Here is a 22,920-nt window from a genome sequence, read left to right as displayed (position 1 = left end):
ACCATGAGGTGCGAGGGGCTTTCCAGAGTGACCACAGTCCACAGCTGCCTTAGCAGAAGCAGAGAGCAGTCGCTATCACCACCCCCTTCTAGGCCTCTAGAATTCCTCACAGGGCTCAGTCACATTGTGTACATGGGATTTTTCATAGGCTCTCCAGAAAGGTGGGATTGTGCCCGCCTCCCCTGTGATTCTATAATCACCTGCACATGCTGTTTCTCCTAGACACCAGAACACAGGTCTTCTGCTTCTCCACATGAGGCCTAGTGACTCAGCAAGACCATGTCCGATATCCCAGAAGGTAAGTGACATGCGCAGATCAAAAGCTTTACCTCAATAATGGTAATAATGGTGGTGAGCTGTATAATCCATACAATACCTCTATGCAACTCCACTCCCCTCCTACATTTGTAACATTTCTCCATAGGGAAGAGATCAGGGAACAAAACTCTGGGAATGGATCACAGTTCTGCCTTCCGTGGGTTTGCCGTCGAAAGTGAGACATATAACTACCTATAAAAGTGTAAAATTATTAGTTTATGGAGACAAATAAAACTGTATAAAGGAAAAAGTGAAATGAATGAGAACAACAGAAGCTGGGTGTGTTTGTCAGAGGAAACTGCCAGTCATGTCCACATTGACCCTGCATTTATTTCTTTATTCAAAAAAAGTGAACCATTGTTTCATTCGAAAAAATGTATCGGATACCGACTGTGTTTCTCTGTCTCAGTATGTGTGTGTAACCACGTAACCACCACCACTGTCACAAAGACCAAAAGACAGACTCTTCCCTAGTCGTAAACAAAAGCCAGCATGAGGGAATGTGAGATACATGGTCATCAAATAGCCCAGAAGAGTGGGCCATTCTGAGTGTCCCAAAAGGACTGTTGAAGAATCAGTAGAAGTTGAGCAGGCTGGATGCAAAGGGAACCCCAGGAAGACGCATATACCGAAGTACAGCACCGTGAAATAGCAACAGTGTGTTCAGGTAACCAGAAGCACTAAGAAACTGAACACCAATTCTTCAACACCACCCCACCTCTTCTGAGTCAGTTCTACTCCAAGGGATGCCTCCTCTCTTTATTCCCTCCCAGCCTAATTAACAATCAAGAAACATATATTGGTGGGAAGGCAAGCTGGTGCAGCCACTCTGGAAAACAGTATGGAGTTTCCTCAAAAGACTAAAAATAGAACTACGCTACGACCCAGCAATTGCACTACTAGGCATTTATCCACAGGATACAGGTGTGCTGTTTCGAAGGGACACATGCACCCCCATGTTTATAGCAGCACTATCGACAAGAGCCAGAGTATGGAAAGAGCCCAAATGTCCATCGATGGATGAATGGATAAAGAAGATGTGATATATATATACAATGGAGTATTACTCAGCAATCAAAAAGAATGAAATCTTGCCATTTGCAACTACATGGCTGGAACTGGAGGGTATTATGCTAAGTGAAATTAGTCAGAGAAAGACAAAAATCCTATGACTTCATTCATATGAGGACTTTAAGAGACGAAACAGATGAACGTAAGGGAAGGGAAACAAAAATAATGTAAAAACAGAAAGGGGGACAAAAGAGACTCATAAATATGGACAACAAACTGAGGGTTGCTGGAGGCGTTGTGGGAGGGGGGATGGGCTAAATGGGTCAGGGGCACTAAGGAATCTACTCTTGAAATCATTGTTGCACTATATGCTAACTAACTTGGATGTAAATTTTTTAAAAATTAAATTAAAAAAAAGAGAAACATATATTGAGTACCTACTGTATACCAGGCATAACACAGTGAGGAATCCCTACAAGAAGAATTCAAAGGTACATGAAATAACAGCCCCCGTCCATCAGGACCCCAGCACAAGGAGCCTGTTCCCAGCAGAGTGAGCTTGCATGAATTTGGAAGGAGCCCTGAACAGAGGCAGATGTGATCCAAGCTTGAGTGCGGCTGACAGACACATGGCTTCCCCGGGCAACTTCCTGCAGGTGCACACCAGCCACTCCCCGGCCGGCCTATCCCACCACCTTCCCAGCTTCATCTTCGCAGGAAGCAAGAAACCGCAACCTAGCCAGCTCTTTCTTCCCCAGCCTAGGTCTGTTCTCCACCTCCAGCTGCTTGTCCCGTACAAGATGCCTTCCAGAAGCACCCTGCTTTCCTCTACCCCTTTTTCCTATCTACTCACTAGGTTTGTTAGGGATCCCAACCACTGGGTGCTGCCCAGCCCAGGCATTACAAAAACAGGTTAATCTCACCTGAGTTCAGATCCAAGCCTTGCCACCTGCCGGCTGGGGCAAGCTACTAACCAGTGATTTGCCGCCGCCTCGTTTGCCAAAGGGAAATTGGTCTTACAGTATTTATCCACTCTGTAGAGAGTATTAAATGTGATCCATTTGTGTAAAGTGTCCAGAACGGTGCCTGTCGCAGAGTAGCCATCTAATATTACCAGTTTGTTTCTTCTCTTTCCTCCTCGGCATGCCCCAAGACACGGGCAGTTCAAATCTAGCCACCCTCTGTGCCCCACTGTAGGTAGCTTGTATTGGCTGCAATGAAGCCACCCTAGTGAGCCATTCCCCAGAAAGCTTTAGTGATTCCTCCCAGGATCAATTTCCCCAGGGAGAGATGACTACACTCTATGTAATGCATTATCTACCAACGTTTCTGTGTTGACGGCCTTCAGAATTCCTGTCTCAGTTCCGTTGTTCTGCCCGGTTAGAAGGAATGTGCTGTGTCCACTTCTGAGCTAAATTAAGAGCGGTCCTACCCTGTCTCTGCACCTGAGAGAATAATGTGAAGTGTTTGCTTTGGCAGCACATATACTAAAATTGGAAAATAATATTAAATAAAGAAAACCAGTGCGCTCATTGTTTTCATTTGGGTTACATGTCAGAATACCTCTAATTAGGTATCCAATCCTGAGAACACTGTCAGCCCCACAGCAGTGGGTGCATGGGTGCCCTAGAAAACAGCCTTTCTCGTGCATCCCATACTCTGTACCAACGTTCCTGTTCACGTTCCACATGCGGGTCAACTCAGATTTTTAACCCCAAGCATGGTTGTTGATTTTTGTCAACTGGGCCCCGGAAGAGAAGGGATGTTATGACTAAGACACCGAGTGATGGTGGGTCCTGACTGAAAGACTCACCCCTAGGAAGCCTAGGATGGGGCGGCAGGGTAGTCAACCACGTGTGACAAATGGATAGGTTAGTAAAGATAAAGGGCAGGCCCATGCTTCTGAACACATTTGACTGGAAAACAAAGCTTTGATGATGAAGGACAGCAAGGACTGTAGGTAGAGTTGCTGAGAGAACAAATCAGGTCCTGTGACCAAGATCAGGTGGTTCAGGCAATAAAATCCATGAACTCCTGCTGTAGAGCATGCCTTTCAAATGAAGGCTGAAGGGCCTTGGTTTCGCATGCACAACTCTTTAAATCCCTCAAGCTTATCTGGACATTATTCTCTAACCCCATCCTCTGATCCCCAAGTCCTACTTTGGGGTAAGGAGTATTAGAGGTTTTTTCAGATTTGTCTTATGGAAATATGCAACATACAGGACATGTTTAAGACAGAAAGCAAGCGTCTAGATCGCCCCTAGGAAGCCTAGGATGGGGTGGCAGGGTAGACAGCAACGAGTAAGGCATCCGGGAGCCACGTTGAAATTGAAATAGGCATCCTGGTCAGGGAAGAACCAGGTCTCTGGTTAAAAAGAAGTCAAATTAATAGCTATACATATTGTAGAAACCTACCAGCTGAGCCAGGTGCAAGCTGGAAGTGGAGTTGATGATCATGTTTGCAGAGGTGCTCGTAAAAGATGAGATTGGGTCAGTTCTCTTGAGATACTGATGTCAAAAAAGCAGAGTACTAACCTTTGGGCAATGGTCTGGGCAACCGGAAGCAAAGAGAGAGAAAAAAAAAATGTGATCAGAAAGAAGGAGTAAAACAGCACAGAACAGTATGATAAACCGTACATTTAAAAGGTTATTATTTCAAATCAAAAATGTAATTGCTTTTAGCTCATGAGAACCAGAACCGCTGATCTCACCACTTAAATTGCTTCATTTTAGGTGTTCCAAATAGCTGTTGGCTGTAATCCTCATAAATACATTGCTGTTAAAGGGCAAGTATATTTGCATTTGACCTGTCTTACTCTTTGCATTTTAAAACAAATGGTGAACTACATTGTAATTACTGGTGGTGCTATTAGCCTGATGACTGACATGTTCTTTATGAAATCCAAAGTTGAATCGGCATTGGTGTCCAAAACTTGAATTTAAGTTTGTCCAAACTAAATTTGTGTGAACCTTTTGCCAAGTCAAACCTTACATCTGAATCACACAAACAGATAAAAAGAATTAACCTCTTTCCCTATTACCAGCATTTTTCTCCGCCTTCCCTTTTAATAATCCAGTTCCCAGCTTTCACCATCACCTCTTCTCAGCTCTTCAGGCTCACTTCCCAGGGAAGGGAGAGGCAGAAACACTTAGGTCTACTTTCTGTCCTACTCAAATCAGTCATGATCTCATCTCTGTCAGAGAATCGCTTACATCCACATCAGAGAAGCCTCAGTTTCCTGCACCATTTCCCATGGGACATTTTTTTAGAGCAAACCTCACAGAACCATCAGTGCTTCCTCCAGAGAACCCCAGGGTTCTCTTTATTTGATCTTACTGTGGTTCATGATGAAGCACGCTGGATTTTGTCATCCACTTGCCAAAGCTCTCTTCTGTGTGGGCGAGACTCGAGGTCAGCAAGCACAGTATGTTCAGCTGAGATAAAGGTGCACTTGAGACGAGAAGGTCTCCTGTGGTTAGGAGTGGGGGAGAGCGGGGGACCAGGGGCTCTTATGCAAGTCTATTTGTGAAACGACTTGCTCTCATCCAAACAATTGTCTATTCACCTGCCATTCCAATAACCTTTGGAGTGTGGAATTGTGATAATCGGTTGCTGGCTTGGTGATTAAGTATTCTTATTTAATTCAGCAAGGAATTTGCATTTTCCATAACTCCTGTTCCAGGAAACACGAAGGCTAACTAATTTATATAGCATAGAGCATCCTGCTTCTGGGATGGTCCACGTCCTTGCTTCTTAGAGAATGGTCAGTGGACCAGCACTGGCATCTTGGGGAATTATTAGAAATGCAGAATATGTGACCTTCTCCCACTCCTGCTGAGACAGAACTTCTATTTTAACTAAATTTCCGGGAGATTAGCAAGAGCATTAAAATTTGAGAATAACTGCTGTCCTGTTTCCCAGGACTACTGCACACAGTAGCCATGCCTGCAGATTTCTTTCTTCAGTGAAATGCAGCTTGAATCAGTCTGTTCTGGGAGGGTATACATGGCAATTGTCAGATAGCTGGTTGTTCACCAGACCTATCTGGAAAGCATGTTTGAAAAACATAGATTTCAGTACCTTATTCTAGGCCTCTTAGTCAATGACTAAGAATGACTGCAACCCGAAAAATGACCCTCTGATCTTAAATTCAGGTTGTGATAGGCCTAAGGTTTTCACAGTCATGAAAGGAGACCTATGGAGTTCAAGGTGCCCATGACAGGAGAAATGTCCATGATGAAGGGCATCTCATGGGGTCTGTTTTGAGTTTCAGGGTGGGAGATGGTGTAGACTTCCAATATCTCTCTAAACGCAGTGGTGATTTGAGTCACTCTCTTGCTGGAAGTAGCCAGCAAAAATTGTCAAATGAATAATTTAACTTACTAAAAAATTTATCACTTTATAGACCATGATAGCCTTATGTCTGCATGAATCCTAACTGGAAATTATGTGAATCCTTAAAGTAGCTCCTTACCTGTACAACTGAGTCTCCAGTAACAATTAGGAGTCTGTGTTAAAAAAAAAAAAAAAAAAAAATATATATATATATATATATATATATGGAAGAAAATAGTCCAAAGAAATTTATCTTATTTTGATAGATTTTCAATGAATTCTTCACATGTATCAAATATAGATAAATCAATATATTTCAAATTCTGATGTCCTCAGAAACATTTATGAAGCTGATTTTTTTAAATAGAAATGCAAGGGCCACAACCAACCCCAGGATTCTAATTCAGTAAGTGACAATTCTGTGATACTCTCAAGTCTGAGAATCATTGAGTTAAATGATTAAATGTCTGTTAAGTATATAAGGGATGATAATATTACAACTTCATTATGTTTTATTTTTTGTAGATTTAATAAAAAAGAATGTCTTCAGCATGATTTCTTTTACCATATTGAAAAGTAAGAAATAGTTTTAACATAAGCACTGAGTCTTATATTAATATAACACCAATAATTTAGAATCAAGTAGTATTAATTCCTATTAACATCAATCTTTTCTAAAATATGCATTCATTGCTATGAATTTACCTCTAGGCACTGCTTTTGCTGAAACTCACAAATTTTGATAAGTTGTGTTTTCATTTTCATTTAGTTCAAAATGTTTTAAAATTTCTCTTAAGATTTCTTCTTTGACCCATGAGTTATTTAGAAGTGTGTTATTTAATCTCCACACATTTGGGGAGTATTTTGTAATTAGTTTATTTATTTAACTTTGTAATACCTCCTTACCTGAACAAAGTAATGGTTTTGATTTTTAAGTTTGAAAAGAAGAAAGAAAAATAAGTAATGAAAAATCATTCTTTTTTACAGGTCATATTTGAGGAATAAACCATCTAAAAACTTGGTAAGAAAACTATAATTTTATCAATCAGACAAATATAGAAAATAACTAAATCATTTTTCCTTTTCTAGCGAGTAAAATATAATTGGAAAGAATATGGCTGCCCATTGAGACTTGATTTTCGAGAAAAGTTTCACACCCTTTGGTTCAATTGTAAGTATATTCTTACTAAAATTTTTACTTACTTTGAAAGTTTCAAAATGAAAGTATGAAAACAGAGCTAATTAATTATGCACTTAATAATAAATATTTTTGAGCACCCAATATATGCAACTCTAGGTTTTCAATACTAGTTATACAAAGTTGGACTACCCATGGTGCTTGCCTGTTGAGAGAGCTTGTAATTTTACCGCTGAGACATAGTGGATAAGATAACTGAGGCTCTTCTCAGGCATGCAGGTGATCTCTTCACCCTTGCTTTATTCTCTCTATATCTCTCCCCAAGCTCTTACCAGCACCCCTGCCTGTTTGATAGGAATTACCTTCCCCAGGTGACATATGACTGTTCTGTCCATGGGCCAACAATAACTGAAAGGTTGCAAGGAAAGAAACTAGATTGCTGATAAGGGCTGGTACATTGGGGAGATTTCAAAAATATTATCTCTAACTTAATTCTTAAAAATAATATTTTATAATGAGAATAAAATGCTATTAGGAAGGCTTTTGCATGTAGTTTTACATTACTTTGCTTGTATCTTTGATTTTATTCTTGATTGATGATTTTAAGTAGGCTCCACACACAACATGGAGCTCAAAATCATGACCCTGAGATCAAGACCTGAGCTGATATCAAGAGTCTGACTCTTAACCAACTGAGTCACCCAGGGACCCCATGATTATAGCAGTTACACAGCTTGTTGCAAAACTTAAAATAGAAAAATATAAGAGCTAAATGACCCATTTCCTAATTTTTTTTTTTTTTTGCTATTATAAACAAAATGGTGGTGAATATCCACTTACATACATGTTTGGACACCAGTCCAGATATGCCATTAGGAAAAATTACTGGAAATGAAATTCTTATGTGTAAAATATCAAAATTTTAGTCAAGGTTTCCAGCTTTAGAGTTTGCGGGACCTCTCAGGCTAGAGACAATTTCTGAGATCTCTCAGGTGGTAGGTATGACATAGTGAATCAGATGCTCTAATTTAATTTTGCTATGGGAGCTGTCCTTATTGGGACCCAGAAGTCCTCTGCCATCATGTCCTGCCCACCACTCCTCACCCATGGCAGTTCTAAGATTCTGTGCTGTGCCCTCTACATCATTGTCCTACAGTCCCTCTGTCCTGGGTCCTCTGAGCTATCAGGCCATTCTGCTATCTTCTTAAGTTTTGTTCTTCTACACATCTAGTGATGCCACTGCTTTTCCTGAGAACCCTTGAAACCCCTTCCACCACTGAGGCCTCATTTTTCTCTTTGTTTGTTTTGCTTTGTTTTTTAAATTTTTATTTTAATTCCAGTTAGTTAACATACTGTTACATTAGTTTCAGGTGTACAATATAGTAAGTCAATAGTTCCACACATCACCCTGTGCTCATTATGACAAGTGCACTCCTTAATCCCCATCACCTATATCACCCATTCCCTCCACCCCCATACCCTCTGGTAGCCATCAGATTGTACTCTATAATTAGGAGTCTGTTTGTTGATTTGTCTCTCTTTTTTTCCCTTTCTCATTTGTTTTGGTTTTTAAACTCTACATATCAGTGAAATTATATGGTATCTGTCTTTCTCTGACTTATTTCAGTTAGCATTATACTCTCTAGTTCCATCCATGTCATTGCAAATGGCAAGATTTCATTCTTTTTCATGGCTGAATAATACTCCATTTTATACACACACGCACAATGGAATATTACTCAGCCATCTAAAAGAATGAAATCTTGCCATTTTCAACAACATGGATGGAGCTAGAATGTATTATCCTAAGCAAAATAAGTCAATCAGAGAAAGACAAATATATGATTTCACTCATATGTGGAGTTTAAGAAGCAAAACAAATGAACATATGGGAAGGTGGGGAGATAAGAAATGGAAACAAACCATAAGAGACTTAATGATAGGGAACAAACTGAGGGTTGATGGAGGGAGGATAGTGCGAGATGGACTAGACGGGTGATAGGTACTAAGGAGGGCACTTGTTGTGATGAGCACTGGGTGTTGTATGTAAGTGAAGAATCACTAAATTCTACTTCTGAAACCAATATTGCATGGTATATTAACTAACTAAAATTTTTTTTAAATGAAGAAATAATGCTTGGTAGAATTCACCTGTGTAGCCATCTGGTCCTGGACTTCTGTTTTTGGGGGAATATTTTGATTACTGACTCAATTTCTTTGCTGATTATTCATCTCAAATTTTCTATTTCCTCCTGTTTCAGTTTTGGTAGTTTGTACATTTCCAGGCATTTGTTCATTTCTTCTAGGTTGTCCAATTTTTTGCCATTATGGTTTTATCATAATATTCTCTTATAATTGTTTGTATTTCTGTGGTGTTGTTGTTATTTCTCCTCTCTTGTTTATGATTTTATTTATTTGGGTCCTTTCCTGCTCACTTTCTCTCTCTCTCTCTCTCTCTCTTTCTTTGAGAAGTCTGGCCACAGGTTTTCCAATTTTATTGATTTTTTCAAAGAACCAGCTTTTGGTTTCATTGAACTGTTCTATTGGTTTTTCAGTTTCTATAACACTTATTTATGCTCTAACCTTTATTATTTCCTTTCTTCTGCTGGTTTAAGGTTTTGTTGTCTTATTCTAGCTTATTTAGGTGCAAGGTTAGGTTGTTTATTTGAGATTTTTCTTGCTTCTTGAAGTAGGCCTATATTGGTATATACTTCCCTCTTAGGACCACTTTTGCTGCATCCCAAAGGTTTTGAGCCATTGTGTTTTCATTGTCATATGTTTCCATGTACTTTTTTATTTTTTCTTTGATTTCTTGTTGACCCACTCATTGTTTAGTAGCATGTTCTTTAGCCTCCATATATTGTGCTCTTTCCAGATTTTTTCTCGTGGTTGACTCCTAGTTTCATAGCATTGTGGTGAGAAAAGATGCATGTATGACTTCAATTTCTTGAAATTGTTAAGATTTGTTTTATGGCTTAATATGTGATCTATTCTGCAGAATGTTCTGAGTGCACTTGAATGTGTATTCTGCTGTTTTAGGATGGAAGGTCCTGAATATATCTGTTAAATCCATGTGGTCCAGTGTGTCATTCAGAGCCATTGTTTCCTTGTTGATGTCCTATATAGATGATCTGTCCATGGATGTAAGTGGGTTGTTAAAGTCCCCTATTATTATTGTATTATTATCAATTAGTTCCTTTATGTTTGTTAACTTTTTTATCCATTTGGGTGCTTTGATGTTTGGTGCATAAATATTTACAATTGTTGTATCTTCTTGTATTGTCCCTTTTATTATTATATAGTATCCTTCTTTGTCTCTTGTTACAGTCTTTGTTTAAAGTCTAGTTTTTCCAATAGAAGTATTGCTAGTCCAGCTTTCTTTTGATGTCCATTTGCATGATAAATGTTTCTCCATCCCCTCACTTTCAATCTGCAGGTGTCTTTTGGTCTAAAATGAGTCTCCTGTAAGCAACATATAGATAGCTCTTGTTTTGTTTTTGGTGGGGTTTTTTTTTTAAGTTTATTTATTTATTTTGAGAGAGAGAGAGAGCGAGCACATAAACAGGGGAGGGGCAGAGAGAGAATCCCAAGCAGGCTTAATGCTGTCAATGCAGAGCCCAACATGGGGCTCGATCTCACAAACTGTGAGATCATGACCTGAGCAGAAATCAAAAGAGTCAGGCACTTAATTGACTGAGCCACCCAGGTGCCCCAAAAATGAGTCTTGTTTTTTTGTCCTTTCTGTCACCCTATGTCTTTTGATTGGAGTGTTTAATCCATTCAAAGTAAGTATTGATGGGTATAAACTGACTGCCATTTTATCACTTGGTTTATTACTTAGTTGTTCCTGAAGATTTTCTCTGATCCTTTCTTGTCTTTCTCTCACGTTTTGTTGATTTTCTTTAGTGATATATTTGCATTTCTTTCTCTTTAGTCTTTGCATACTTATTAACAGTTTTTGGTATATGGTTACCATCAGGTTTGTATATAACCTCATCTGCATGCAGCAGTCTATATTAAGTTCGTGGTCATTTAAGTTTGAAACCACTCTTTTTGCCTCTCCTACCTACATTTTAGGTATATGTTATTATGTTTTACATCCTTTTTTGTGTGAGTTCCTTGACTGACTTTTTTTTTTTTTACAGAATTACTCATTTCTTTTGTGTTCCTTACCTCTCTTCTTTTCTATATTTAGTAGCGGAGTCTGTTCTACCAGTCTTCAGATGACTCTCTGGCTTATTGATTTGGATGTGGGTGATGTCTAGTTGAAAATGTGGGATGGGATGAGCTCAGGGCCCTCCTATTCTGCCATCTTCCCAGGCTCCTTGTTTTTGTTTTTGTTTTTTTTTTTTTTTTTGTTTAATGCAGTACCTAATCCCCCAGTGGTACATAATCTTAATGTTCTCTCCCAGAGAAGTGTACTCTTCAATTCATTATTATTAAACATCTTTGAACATTTTACTCTGGTAGGCAATGGGAATTCAAAGATAAATAAGATAGGATTTCTGTTCCCAGGGCTCAAGAGCCTGATGAATTAGATAAACATATGAGCTGATATGGAATAATAAAAAGGAAACTCAAAAGAAAAGAATCCAACCCAGCTGTGGAAGGGAGATGGGCTTTGGGAAATATTTCCAGAATAACTTGCATTTGAGCTAGTCACTGAGTCTTAAAGGATAATGAATATTTAGCTGAAGGCAGGGAGGGAAAAAGAGAAGTGGGGAAGGTGATAATGGACTCCACCAGGGAGCCTTTCAAGAAAAAATGACGGTGAGGAAGAAAATGCACAGTTCCAACAGTAAAATGCTGTTGGGGCATTAAGTGAGGCAGTAAGTGTCAAGCCAAGAGGCTGGGAAACTAGCTAGGTGGAGTCTACCTTGTGAAAGACTTTCTGTCCATTCTATGGTAGAGTGGCATGATCAAATATGTGCCTTAACTAGTTCTCTCTGGGAGAAGTGTAGAAGATGACCTTCAGGAAAGCAAGTCTAAGTAGGGAGACCAGGTAGTAAACTATATTGGTAGTACCAATGGAGGAAAATTGGTACTCCAGTTGGTACTTCCAATGGTAGTTCCATGGAGGAAAAAAACAAGTGATTAAAATAGCAGCAAGGACAAAGAAGAGGAATTGATTGATAATTGATAGAAGAAAAGAGAGAATGAGGAAGACGATTGAGTCCCAGTGACCTCAATTAGAAGAGGTCTCCACAAACTTCTACCACCTTACCTACTCATCTGCAAACATCCGTCCCCTTGAACTCTGTCTGTCTTCCTATCATCATAAGTGAACTATATGTACATGTAAGGCCTCTCTCTCCATCTGGAAACTGGATCCCCACCTGCTTTCCTAATTCAGAACACTGCTTCCGAAACTGCCCCCTCCCTCTCTGGCATCATCGACTTTTCCCTCTTGACTGTATCATCAAAGAAACCTGCAGTTCTAACGTCATCAGAAACAAAAACACAACAAGACCCTCCCTTGACCCCACTACCTCTTCAGCTACCATAGTCACCGTGACTAACTCTCCTCCTGTCCCCCAGCCCCTCTCAGTGAGGATTCTACCACGCCACTGGCACTGCTAGCTAGTGTCACCGGTGGCCTCCATATTGGTATACCCAGTGCTCAGCCCACAGGACTCACCCTATCTGACCTCGTTAGCAAGAATTGCATAGCTGGTCACTCTCTCCCAATTGAAACGTTTTCTTCACTTGGCTTCACATTCTCCTACTCTTCCTGCTACCATAAACCGAGTGCAAAGGACGCCTGGCAGAAATGTGTGCTTATGGTGTCTTTATGTACAGATTTTTCAAATTGTGGTAACATACACATAAAAAAACATAGTGAACATTTGGATGTATACGTTGTACGGTCAGCCAGTGCAATACTGCTCAGCAGTGAAAATGAATGACTAAGAATGGTTGTAAGAGGGAATCGGACAGTCAGCCACGAAGCTCGGGTTGGGTAGGGAAGGAAGAGTAGCCGGGAGGGAGCTGCTGATGAGGAAAAGAGATCAAGAGACTGGAAACTTCTATGGATTCATCTCAAAACCTAATATTGAATGTCGGGGGTGGGGGGGGGGGGAAGTTGCCAAAATATACTTGCAGTGTAACCTCATGTTACCTTTATTTGCAAACCCACAAAGCAACACTATATATGATTTATGGATATATTTATGTATAAGTAAAGTTTAAAACCTGGATGGGAATGATATATAACAACTTTCACATTATTCTCTGTGTTCTGCATATTTGAAATATTTTCTAATTAAAATGAAATAAGCTATAGGAGCCAAGCCCATGAAGAAAACTGGGGAAGTAGCATCAAAGGCCCAGGTGGCAATGTTGAAAGAAGAATAATTCATCCTCTGAGACTTGGGGGGAAGGAGTAAAAAAAAAATTTTATTTTTGATGTTTATTTATTTTTGAGAGAGATAGAGACAGAGTGCAAGAGGGGAAGGACCAGAGAGGGGAGACACAGAATCCGAAGCAGGCTCCAGGCTCCAAGGTGTCAGCACAGAGCCTGATGTGGGGCTCCAACTCACTGACTGTGAGATCATGACCTGAGCCGAAGTCGGATGCTTAACCAACTGAGCCACCCAGGCGTCCCGGAAGGAGTAAAATTAAATGTAGAAAGTGACTGGTTTGGAAATAGGAGTGTGGGAGTGAAGAGAAGTCATGTCTGACAGCCTCAATTTACTTCCATGAAAGAGAAAGGACGCTGTGTAAACGGGGCGCCCTGAGGGGTTGAGGAGGAGCTTTGAGGAGGATGTCAGGGGTCACTGAAGGTAATGTGAGACGGTCTGGCTAAGGCGACCCATAGAAAGATGATCAGACAACACCGAAGGCACAATTGAGCTGACGCCACAAGTGGGTTCAATCCCACATATTTGAATTTCTCGAGTGACATGTGCCTGAATGCGGAAGGCACAGTGTGACGTCCAAGACTGGGGTGAGATGTTGGAGGCAGGGCCAGAACAAGTGAATGAATCCAGGATGCTGGGCAGGGAGGAAACTGCCTGGAGGAGGAAAGCAGAGAGGGGTCAGGATTGGAAGTCTGGCGAGGTCAAGGGGCAGATGAGAGTCTGCGAGGGGTGAAGGAGGCGGGGCCGGAGAGCAGACAGCAGCAAACCCCACTTTGGATCACGTGGCGGCACGTTTGTCTTGGGGTTACTTATTTACGTGTCTGGGCACCAGGACTCACTTGATAGAGTATGCTGCTTCCAATTCATTCTCCTGGGATAATTAACCCAGCTATTAAAGCACCACAAAAGAAACGGGAACCCTCTTGCACTGTTGGTGGGAATGCAAATTGGTGCAGCCGCTCTGGAAAGCAGTGTGGAGGTTCCTCAGAAAATTAAAAATAGACCTACCCTATGACCCAGCAATAGCACTGCTAGGAATTTACCCAAGGGATACAGGAGTACTGATGCATAGGGGCACTTGTACCCCAATGTTTATAGCAGCACTCTCAACAATAGCCAAATTATGGAAAGAGCCTAAATGTCCATCAACTGATGAATGGATAAAGAAATTGTGGTTTATATACACAATGGAGTACTACGTGGCAATGAGAAAGAATGAAATATGGCCCTTTGTAGCAACGTGGACGGAACTGGAGAGTGTGATGCTAAGTGAAATAAGCCACACAGAGAAAGACAGATACCATATGGTTTCACTCTTATGTGGATCCTGAGAAACTTAACAGGAACCCATGGGGGAGGGGAAGGAAAAAAAAAAAAAAAAAAAAAAAAAAAAGGACGTTAGAGTGGGAGAGAGCCAAAGCGTAAGAGACTGTTAAAAACTGAGAACAAACTGAGGGTTGATGGGGGGTGGGAGGGAGGGGAGGGTGGGTGATGGGTATTGAGGAGGGCACCTTTTGGGATGAGCGCTGGGTGTTGTATGGAAACCAATTTGTCAATAAATTTCATATAAAAAAAAATAAAAAAAAAATAAAAAAAAATAAAGCACCACAAAACAGAAAATAAAAGACACGATACCGTGGGCTATCTGAGTGGCCGTGGTCTCTCCTCCCAAATTCCAAAAGGGGAACTGTCACAGTGAAGTTGCAAGTTGTAGGGAAGTTAGTTGCCAAGTAAAGACATTTCCGAATTTCTCAGGTTTCATTGGTATCATATATTATTAATGAACATTAATGAAAATAAGCCATGCCTACACGGGATAGAATTTTTGTCCCGTATGCTCAGTGAAATCAATAAAACATCATCAAGGAGCATTATAAACCCGGGAAATATCGGGTCATGTAATTTATCCTTATTGCCACTAGATGACGCTATAGCTTATTGGTTTTGTGAGTGTCAAAAGATGTCTGCTCCCAGTTCAAGGAAAATCTTTTTTCTGAATTCAAATAAAAGGTCTGGCTTTACAGTTAGTCCTTAATAATTCAAGAATGTGATGGTTTTCAGAAGATGCAAACAAGCTGCACCTTCCGAATCTCCTAGAATGAGAGCTTTGCTAAAGCCTGGCCCAAATCTCCGAAACTGCATACCACATTAAATGTGTCACACACGTGTGTGCATTTTCCTGTGGAAGGAACTTTAGAGTTTAGAGTTCTCTGTGACCTTCCTCCTGTGCTGGGAAACAAGTCGACCACCACTACTCTAACCCCTAGCTAGTCACACCTGAGTTCATGTCTTCATGGTTCCTAAAAATGAATTAAGATGAAAATATAGTAGCTTCTTCAGATACCACTTTCTGATACGTAAAAATCCCCTGCCCTGCTTGTGAATGGGACAACAGCTGGTTTTTCTAAGCAAGAATGGACGGTGTCAGGTTGTAGGACATACGGAGAGCCAGGTAGAGCGACCCGTGAAGTCAGGCAGAGTTGCGGGCAGTGGGTAGAGAAACACTGTCAAGGACCTTTGATCTTTTACGGATAAACACAGAGAGGGAAAGCAAGAGAAAATATCAGACACTGGGGCAAGAGTCCTGGAGTCAGAGCCCAGAAGCAAGCGCTTGAACCAAAGTCCTAAGTGAAATTTTCATCCTGGGGGATGGGGGGGGGGGGGGGGAGACATTCCCATTCAGAAAAATGGTCACTGACTGATGGAGAAGGAAGATGTGACCATGTTTAAAATGGCAGCAAGGTCTGGTACACACCAGTAACTTCACCAGTAACTGAACCTGAACTTTGGTCTCAAGCCCCTGTTTCATACGGTACAAAAAAAAAAAAAAAAAAAAAAAGCCAATAATAATGATCTTAACAATTTGAAGGAACATCCCTTTTGAAACACACTGAATTTGGGGTGAAAACTCTAAGCTCAATGGGGCTTATGTGTCCAGTGCTGGCATCTGGGGGGTGGGCAACCTGTCCATGCTCGACTGTCTGCTGGGGTCTGCTGTGGGTAGAAGTCATCACGAGCTCTCTGGGCATGGGCCATGCATGACTGTGGCTCCTGGGAGCTGGTGACCACTTCTAGCTCTCGGCCCCATGAGAGGTCTCACTGCTGCTGCCCGTCCCCTGACACTCAGCCCTGTCCTCCAGCCGGGTCCTCCCGGGAGATCCAGAACATCTGCTCTCCTAGTGATTCCGTGCTTTAATTCGCTGGCACGCAACAGTCACCCAAAGAATTCATGTGGATTCAATGACACCAGGGGACCTTTGCTGTGCCCTTCCTCCTTCATCCCTGCAGTCTTTTTCCCTGCGACCAGCCAGCACGGCAGGGCCTCACCTCCTCACTACGTGGTTCCCGTCAAACTGAGGAGCACTTAGGGCTCTGACTATTGAAAAGGCGACATCATTCTGCTTTGTCACTATGAGGCTGATTTTGAGAGGTGAAGGAAACCTGTACAGTAGGTACAGTTGTTATTTTACAGGTAAGTGAGGATGTCGAGGCTTCCAGAAAATAAGTCACCTCCCCGGGGCTGCAAGGCTGGCTGTTCAGGGATAAACACAGGACTGAAACAGAAGCCCACCAGACAAGAAAGCTGCCACTCTTAACCCCTGTCCTCTACCCTCAACTACTATTGTTGTGCTTGTTGTCTCACACAGATACAATGAAAATGGCTATGTTGAAGATGTGGAAGTCAATTTCATTGTGTGGGAAATACACGGCAGGAACGACTACAGCTTTAATAATACCATGAAGAAGGTATGGTGTCTTTGAGTTGAAACAGACCTGAACGCACAGGTAGACCTGTCGTCCTGTTTTAAATCTGTATATAAATTATCTAAGGGAAATAAAACCTGTAACACACGGGTAGAAAACACACACGACCTGTGTATTAAATTTTGTGAATACTGAAATTCATTCACAGGGAAAGAAGCCCTGGTCATAGTCACAGACTTTGGGGTGCCTGGGTGGCTCAGTTGGTTGAGCATCCAACTCATAATTTCAGCTCCAGGTCATGATCCCAGGGTCATGGGATCGAGCCCTGCATGGGCTCTGCACTGGGTGTGGTGCCTGCTTGAGATTCTCTCTTCCTCCTGTCCCTCTGACCCACTCAAGCCCTCACCCACTCTCTCAGGGTGAGATGAGATGAGATGAGATGAGATGAGATGAGATGAGATGAGATGAGATACTCAGCCTCCTTGGTGACAACCATCTCACTTTGCAGGCCTTGGCAGGAAGACCTTACCCCTCCTGGCCACCACACTTCACTCCCCTATGCGGCCTTCTATCCTGAGGGCCTCCCATCACAATGGAGCCTCCCCAGAAGTCACCAGCATCGATTCCTGCTTTTCCCCAGAGATCTCAAGCTCAAAGGCAGGGATGACTCCTTCCAAAGGAACTTTCTCATCTGTCAGAGACCTTAATGCTCCAAGAAGGAGAACCCACCCAGATAGCAGCCAAGAGACAATGAGTTCCGCCTGCTACCCCTCCAGAATGTCGCAAGAACAAACTGTCTTTCAATTATGTGGCCAAACAAATCCATCCCACCATGTTCCTCCTACACTTTTCCAGCACCCAAAATGTGATTCCTTCCCAACTACCCTCTCCCCACAGTCTCATCCCTAAACTATTCCATTCTTCTTATACCTGGGTCCAGATTCCCTGGCCCCCATTCCTCTCCACCTTCTCAAACCTTTCTAATATACCCTGGGGTTAAATGCCCCTTGACCCTTCTTCAGTAGACATTCCTCGGAGAATATAATTTTCCCTGTTTTTCTCTCAAACCAAGGGTTCTCTTTCTCTCTCCCCAAAGTATTTCAGGATAAGCTGCGGAACTAAAGCCCTCCCTAATCCACAGTATCATGGCCAGATCAATAATCCCCTCACCCTAATTCAAGTGTCATTTGTTTAAGGCCCCTGTCATCCAGGTGTCACATACCCCATCCCTGGCTGTTGCTGTCATTTGCTCAGAACTTGGTGAGTGTTCCTCATGGCCTAAAAGCAGTCACAGTTGACTCCTGACTGTGGCCAGCCATCACATGGGGCTATTGCTGGGGAGAAGCTTTCTAAATGGGGATGACGTTTCCCAGCCCTGTTTGCGTCTGGGTGGGGCCACATGACTGGTTCTCACCTCCGGGGAATGAGCAGAAGTGATATGTGTCACGTGCAGGCTGAAGTGCTAAAGAAGGGGTCACATGAACCTCCATGCGTCCGACCTTCCTCCACATGTCAGTCTATTGCAGCAACAATTAAAGACGGAATAGATACAAGCTGGGTAAGAAGGGACCGGTGAAGGGAACCTTCAAAGAGCCACTAGACAGAAAAGCCACTCCACTGCTTGAGAAGAGTCATCCATAGGAACCCTCTCACCAGGGGCATCTGCACCGGACTATGTGTGAGCAGGAATTGAACTTGAATGCGTAAAGGCCCTGAGGGTTGGGGTTTATCACGGCACAGCTGAGCCTGCCTTGACCAATGCCAGTCCCCTTGTTATAATTACATTTACATTCAAACACTCCGGGGGCGCCTGGGTGGCTCAGTCGGTTAAACGTCCAACTCTTGATTTCAGCTCAGGTTATGATCTCATAGCTTCATGAGATCAAGCCCCACATCGGGCTCTGCGCTGGCAGCGTGGAGCCTGCTTGAGATTCTCCTTCTCTCTCTGCCTCTTTCCTGCTTGCACTCTGTCTCTTTTTCTCAAAAATAAATAATAAATGAAAAACTTAGTAGATAGATTTGGAAGATGGCAGCGTAGGAGGACGCTGGGCTCACCTCATCCTGCTGATCACTTAGATTCCACCCACACCTGCCTAAATCACCCCAAAACAGCCAGAAGACTAGCAGAACGGAGTCTCCGGAGCCAAGCGTAGACAAGAGGCCCATGGAAGAGGGTAGGAAGGGCGGAGAGGCAGTGTGCACTACACGGACAGGCGGGAAGAAGCCGGGGTGGTAGAGGGGCAGCCTGCCTGGCAAGGCAGAGCCACTGAGACTGGCTGGCAAAAGTAGAGGGGCCAGACTGCATGGGTTCTGACAGCCAGTGGGACTTAACATCTGGAATGTTAAAAGTCAACAGCTCTGCTCAGAGAGCAGGAGGGCGAGAGGACACCAGGAGGGAGAGGTGTTGAGCCCTGGAAGACAGAGCTCAGCTGGGCGGGGAACAAAGGCACTGGCCAGCACCATCTCCCTCTCCCATCCCCCAGCCGAAATCCCAAAGGGAACGAGTTCCCGAACTGCTTGCGCTGCAAAAACACCCAACAACAGTGTTTCTGTGGATCCATCCCTCCGACGGGTCTGCCTCCCTCCTGGTGCTTCAGGGACCCTCCCTCAGGGGACCACCAAAGGCAAAGCGAGCTGAGCCTGCCCCTCCTGCCCCTGTGCACCTTGCAGATCCACCCTGGCTAATACGCCATACCCCATAGAAGCAGCACCACAAGCCTGGCAGTGTGCAAGTAGCCCAGACAGGGGCCACACCACTCCACAGTGAGTCCTGCCCCTGGGAGACAGGAAGATAAGGTACACACCAGTCTGACTGTAGCCCCAGCAGTGGGCTGGGTACAGATGTTGGGTCTGACTGTCGCCCCACCCACCAACACAAGTTACTCCAGACAGCACAGCGGAAGTGCCCTGCAGTTGGGTGCCACCCCAGGGACTACCCAAAATGACAAAACGAAAGAATTCTCCTCAAGAGAAACTCCAGGAAGTAGTGACAGCTAACGAATTGATCAAAAACAATTTAAGCAATATAACGGAACAAGAATTTACAATAAGAGTTGAAAAATTAATTGCTGGGCTTGAAAAAAGTAGAGATGACAGCAGAGAATCTATTGCTACTGAGATCAAGAGACTGAGAAATAGTCATGAGGAGCTAAAAAATGCTATAAATGAGGTGCAAAATAAAATGGAGGCGACCGCAGCTCGGATTGAAGAGGCAGAGGTGGGCGCCTGGGTGGCGCAGTCGGTTAAGCGTCCGACTTCAGCCAGGTCACGATCTCGCGGTCCGTGAGTTCGAGCCCCGCGTCGGGCTCTGGGCTGATGGCTCAGAGCCTGGAGCCTGTTTCCGATTCTGTGTCTCCCTCTCTCTCTGCCCCTCCCCAATTCATGCTCTGTCTCTCTCTGTCCCAAAAATAAATAAAAAAAACGTTGAAAAAAAAATTTAAAAAAATGAAGAGGCAGAGGAGAGAATAGGTGAATTAGAAGATAAAATTATGGAAAAAGAGGAAGCTGAGAAAAAGAAAAAAATCCAGGAGTATGAGGGGAGAATTAGAGAACTAAGTGCTGCAATCAAACAGAACAATATCCATATAATAGGAATTCCAGAAGAGGAGGAGAGAGAGAAAGGTGCTGAAGGTGTACTTCAACAAATCATAGCTGAGAACTTCCCTGATCTGGGGAAGGAGAAAGGCATTGAAATCCAAGAGGCACAGAGAACTCCCTTCAGACGTAACTTGAATCAATCTGCACAACATATCATAGTGAAACTGGCAAAATACAAGGATAAAGAGAAAATTCTGAAAGCAGCTAGGGATAAACATGCTCTAACATATAAAGGGAGACTGATAAGACTATTGACAGACCTATCTACTGAAACTTGGCAGACCAGAAAGGAATGGCAGGAAATCTTCAATGTGATGAACAGAAAAACCATGCAGCCGAGAATCCTTTATCCAGCAAGTCTGTCATTCAGAATAGAAGGACAGATAAAGGTCTTCACAAACAAACAAAAACTGAAGGAATTCATCATCACTAAACCAGCCTTACAAGAGATCCTAAGGGGGATTCTGTGAGTGAAATGTTGCAAGGACGACAAAGTACCAGAGACATCACTACAAGCATGAAACCTACAGACATCACAATGACTCTAAACCCATATCTTTCTATAATAACACTGAATGTAAATGGACTAAATGCTCCAACCAAAAGACGTAGGGTATCAGAATGGATAAAAAAAACAAGACCCATCTATTTGCTGTCTACAAGAGACTTATTTTAGACCTGAGGACACCTTCAGATTGAAAGTGAGGGGATGGAGAACTATCTATCATGCTACTGGAACTCAAAAGAAAGCTGGAGTAGCCAGACTTAGATCAGACAAACTAGACTTTAAATTAAAGGCTGTCACAAGAGATGAAGAAGGGAATTATATGATAATTACAAGGCCTATCCATCAGAAAGAGCTAACAATTATAAATGTCTATGCGCCGAATACGGGAGCCCCCAAATATATAAAACAATTAATCACAAACATAAGCAACCTTATTGAAAAGAATGTGGTAATTGCAGGGGACTTTAATACTCCACTTACAACAATGGATAGATCATCTAGACACAGGATCAATAAGAAACAAGGGCCCTGAGTGATACATTGGATCAGATGGACTTGACAGGTATATTTAGAACTCTGCATCCCAAAGCAACAGAATATACTTTCTTCTCGAGTGCACATGGAACATTGTCCAAGACAAATCACATCATAAGTATAAAAGAATTGAGATCCTACCATGCACACTTTCAGACCACAATGCTATGAAGCTTGAAATCAACCACAGGAAAAAGTCTGGAAAACCTCCAAAAGCGTGGAGGTTAAAGAACACCCCACTAACGAATGAGTGGGTCAACCAGGCAATTAGAGAAGAAATTTAAAAATATATGGAAACAAACGAAAATGAAAATACAACAATCCAAACGCTTTGGGATGCAGCGAAGGCAGTCCTGAGAGGAAAATACATTGCAATCCAGGCCTATCTCAAGAAACAAGAAAAATCCCAAATACAAAATCTAACAGCACACCTAAAGGAAATAGAAGCAGAACAGCAAAGGCAGCCTAAACCCAGCAGAAGAAGAGAAATAATAAAAATCAGAGCAGAAATAAACAATATAGAATCTAAAATACTGTAGAGCAGATCAATGAAACCAAGAGTTGGTTTTTTGAAAAAATAAACAAAATTGATAAACCTCTAGCCAGGCTTCTCAAAAAGAAAAGGGAGATGACCCAAATAGATAAAATCAGGAATGAAAATGGAATTATTACAACCAATCCCTCAAAATACAAGCAATTATCAGGGAATACTATGAAAAATTATATGCCAACAAACTGGACAACCTGGAAGAAATGGACAAATTCCTAAACACCCACACACTTCCAAAACTCAAACAGGAAGAAATAGAAAGCTTGAATAACCAGCGAAGAAATTGAATCAGTTATCAAAAATCTCCCAACAAGTAAGAGTCCAGGACCAGATGGCTTCCCTGGGGAATTCTACCAGACATTTAAAGCAGAGATAATACCTATCCTTCTCAAGCTGTTCCAAAAAATAGAAAGGGAAGGAAAACTTCCAGACTCATTCTATGAAGCCAGCATTACTTTGATTCCTAAACCAGACAGAGACTTAGCAAGAAAAGAGAACTATAGGCCAATATCCCTGATGAATATGGATGCAAAAATTCTCAATAAGATACTAGCAAATCAAATTCAACAGCATATAAAAAGAATTATTCACCATGATCAAGTGGGATTCATTCCTGGGCTGCAGGGCTGGTTCAACATTTGCAAATCAATCAATGTGATACATCACATTAATAAAAGAAAAAATAAGAACCATATGATCCTGTCAATCCATGCAGAAAAAGCATTTGACAAAATTCAGCGTCTTTCTTAATAAAAACCCTCGAGAAAGTCGGGATACAAGAAACATACTTCAACATCATAAAAGCCATTTATGAAAAGCCCACAGCTAATATCATTCTCAATGGGGAAAAACTGAGAGCTTTCC

The 22,920-nt window shown here is 42.2% G+C and overlaps 1 protein-coding gene across 1 annotated transcript in view; it reads left to right on the top strand.

Moving 5' to 3' along the window:
- The window catches only part of CATSPERE (catsper channel auxiliary subunit epsilon), a 197,729-nt gene that overhangs the window by 155,459 nt on the left and 19,350 nt on the right, over window positions 1-22,920 (top strand). The window contains 7 exon segments of the mRNA XM_032591870.1: window positions 223-298; window positions 4,063-4,115; window positions 6,191-6,241; window positions 6,653-6,686; window positions 6,755-6,817; window positions 6,820-6,836; window positions 16,810-16,909. Coding sequence (XP_032447761.1) covers window positions 223-298; window positions 4,063-4,115; window positions 6,191-6,241; window positions 6,653-6,686; window positions 6,755-6,817; window positions 6,820-6,836; window positions 16,810-16,909 — 394 coding nt within the window.

The sequence above is a fragment of the Lynx canadensis genome, chromosome F1 (assembly GCF_007474595.2).
Source record: "Lynx canadensis isolate LIC74 chromosome F1, mLynCan4.pri.v2, whole genome shotgun sequence".
Lineage (NCBI taxonomy): Eukaryota > Metazoa > Chordata > Mammalia > Carnivora > Felidae > Lynx > Lynx canadensis.
The sequence above is the reverse complement of the archived record's forward strand: the minus strand, read 5'-3'. Positions and strand labels throughout refer to the sequence as shown.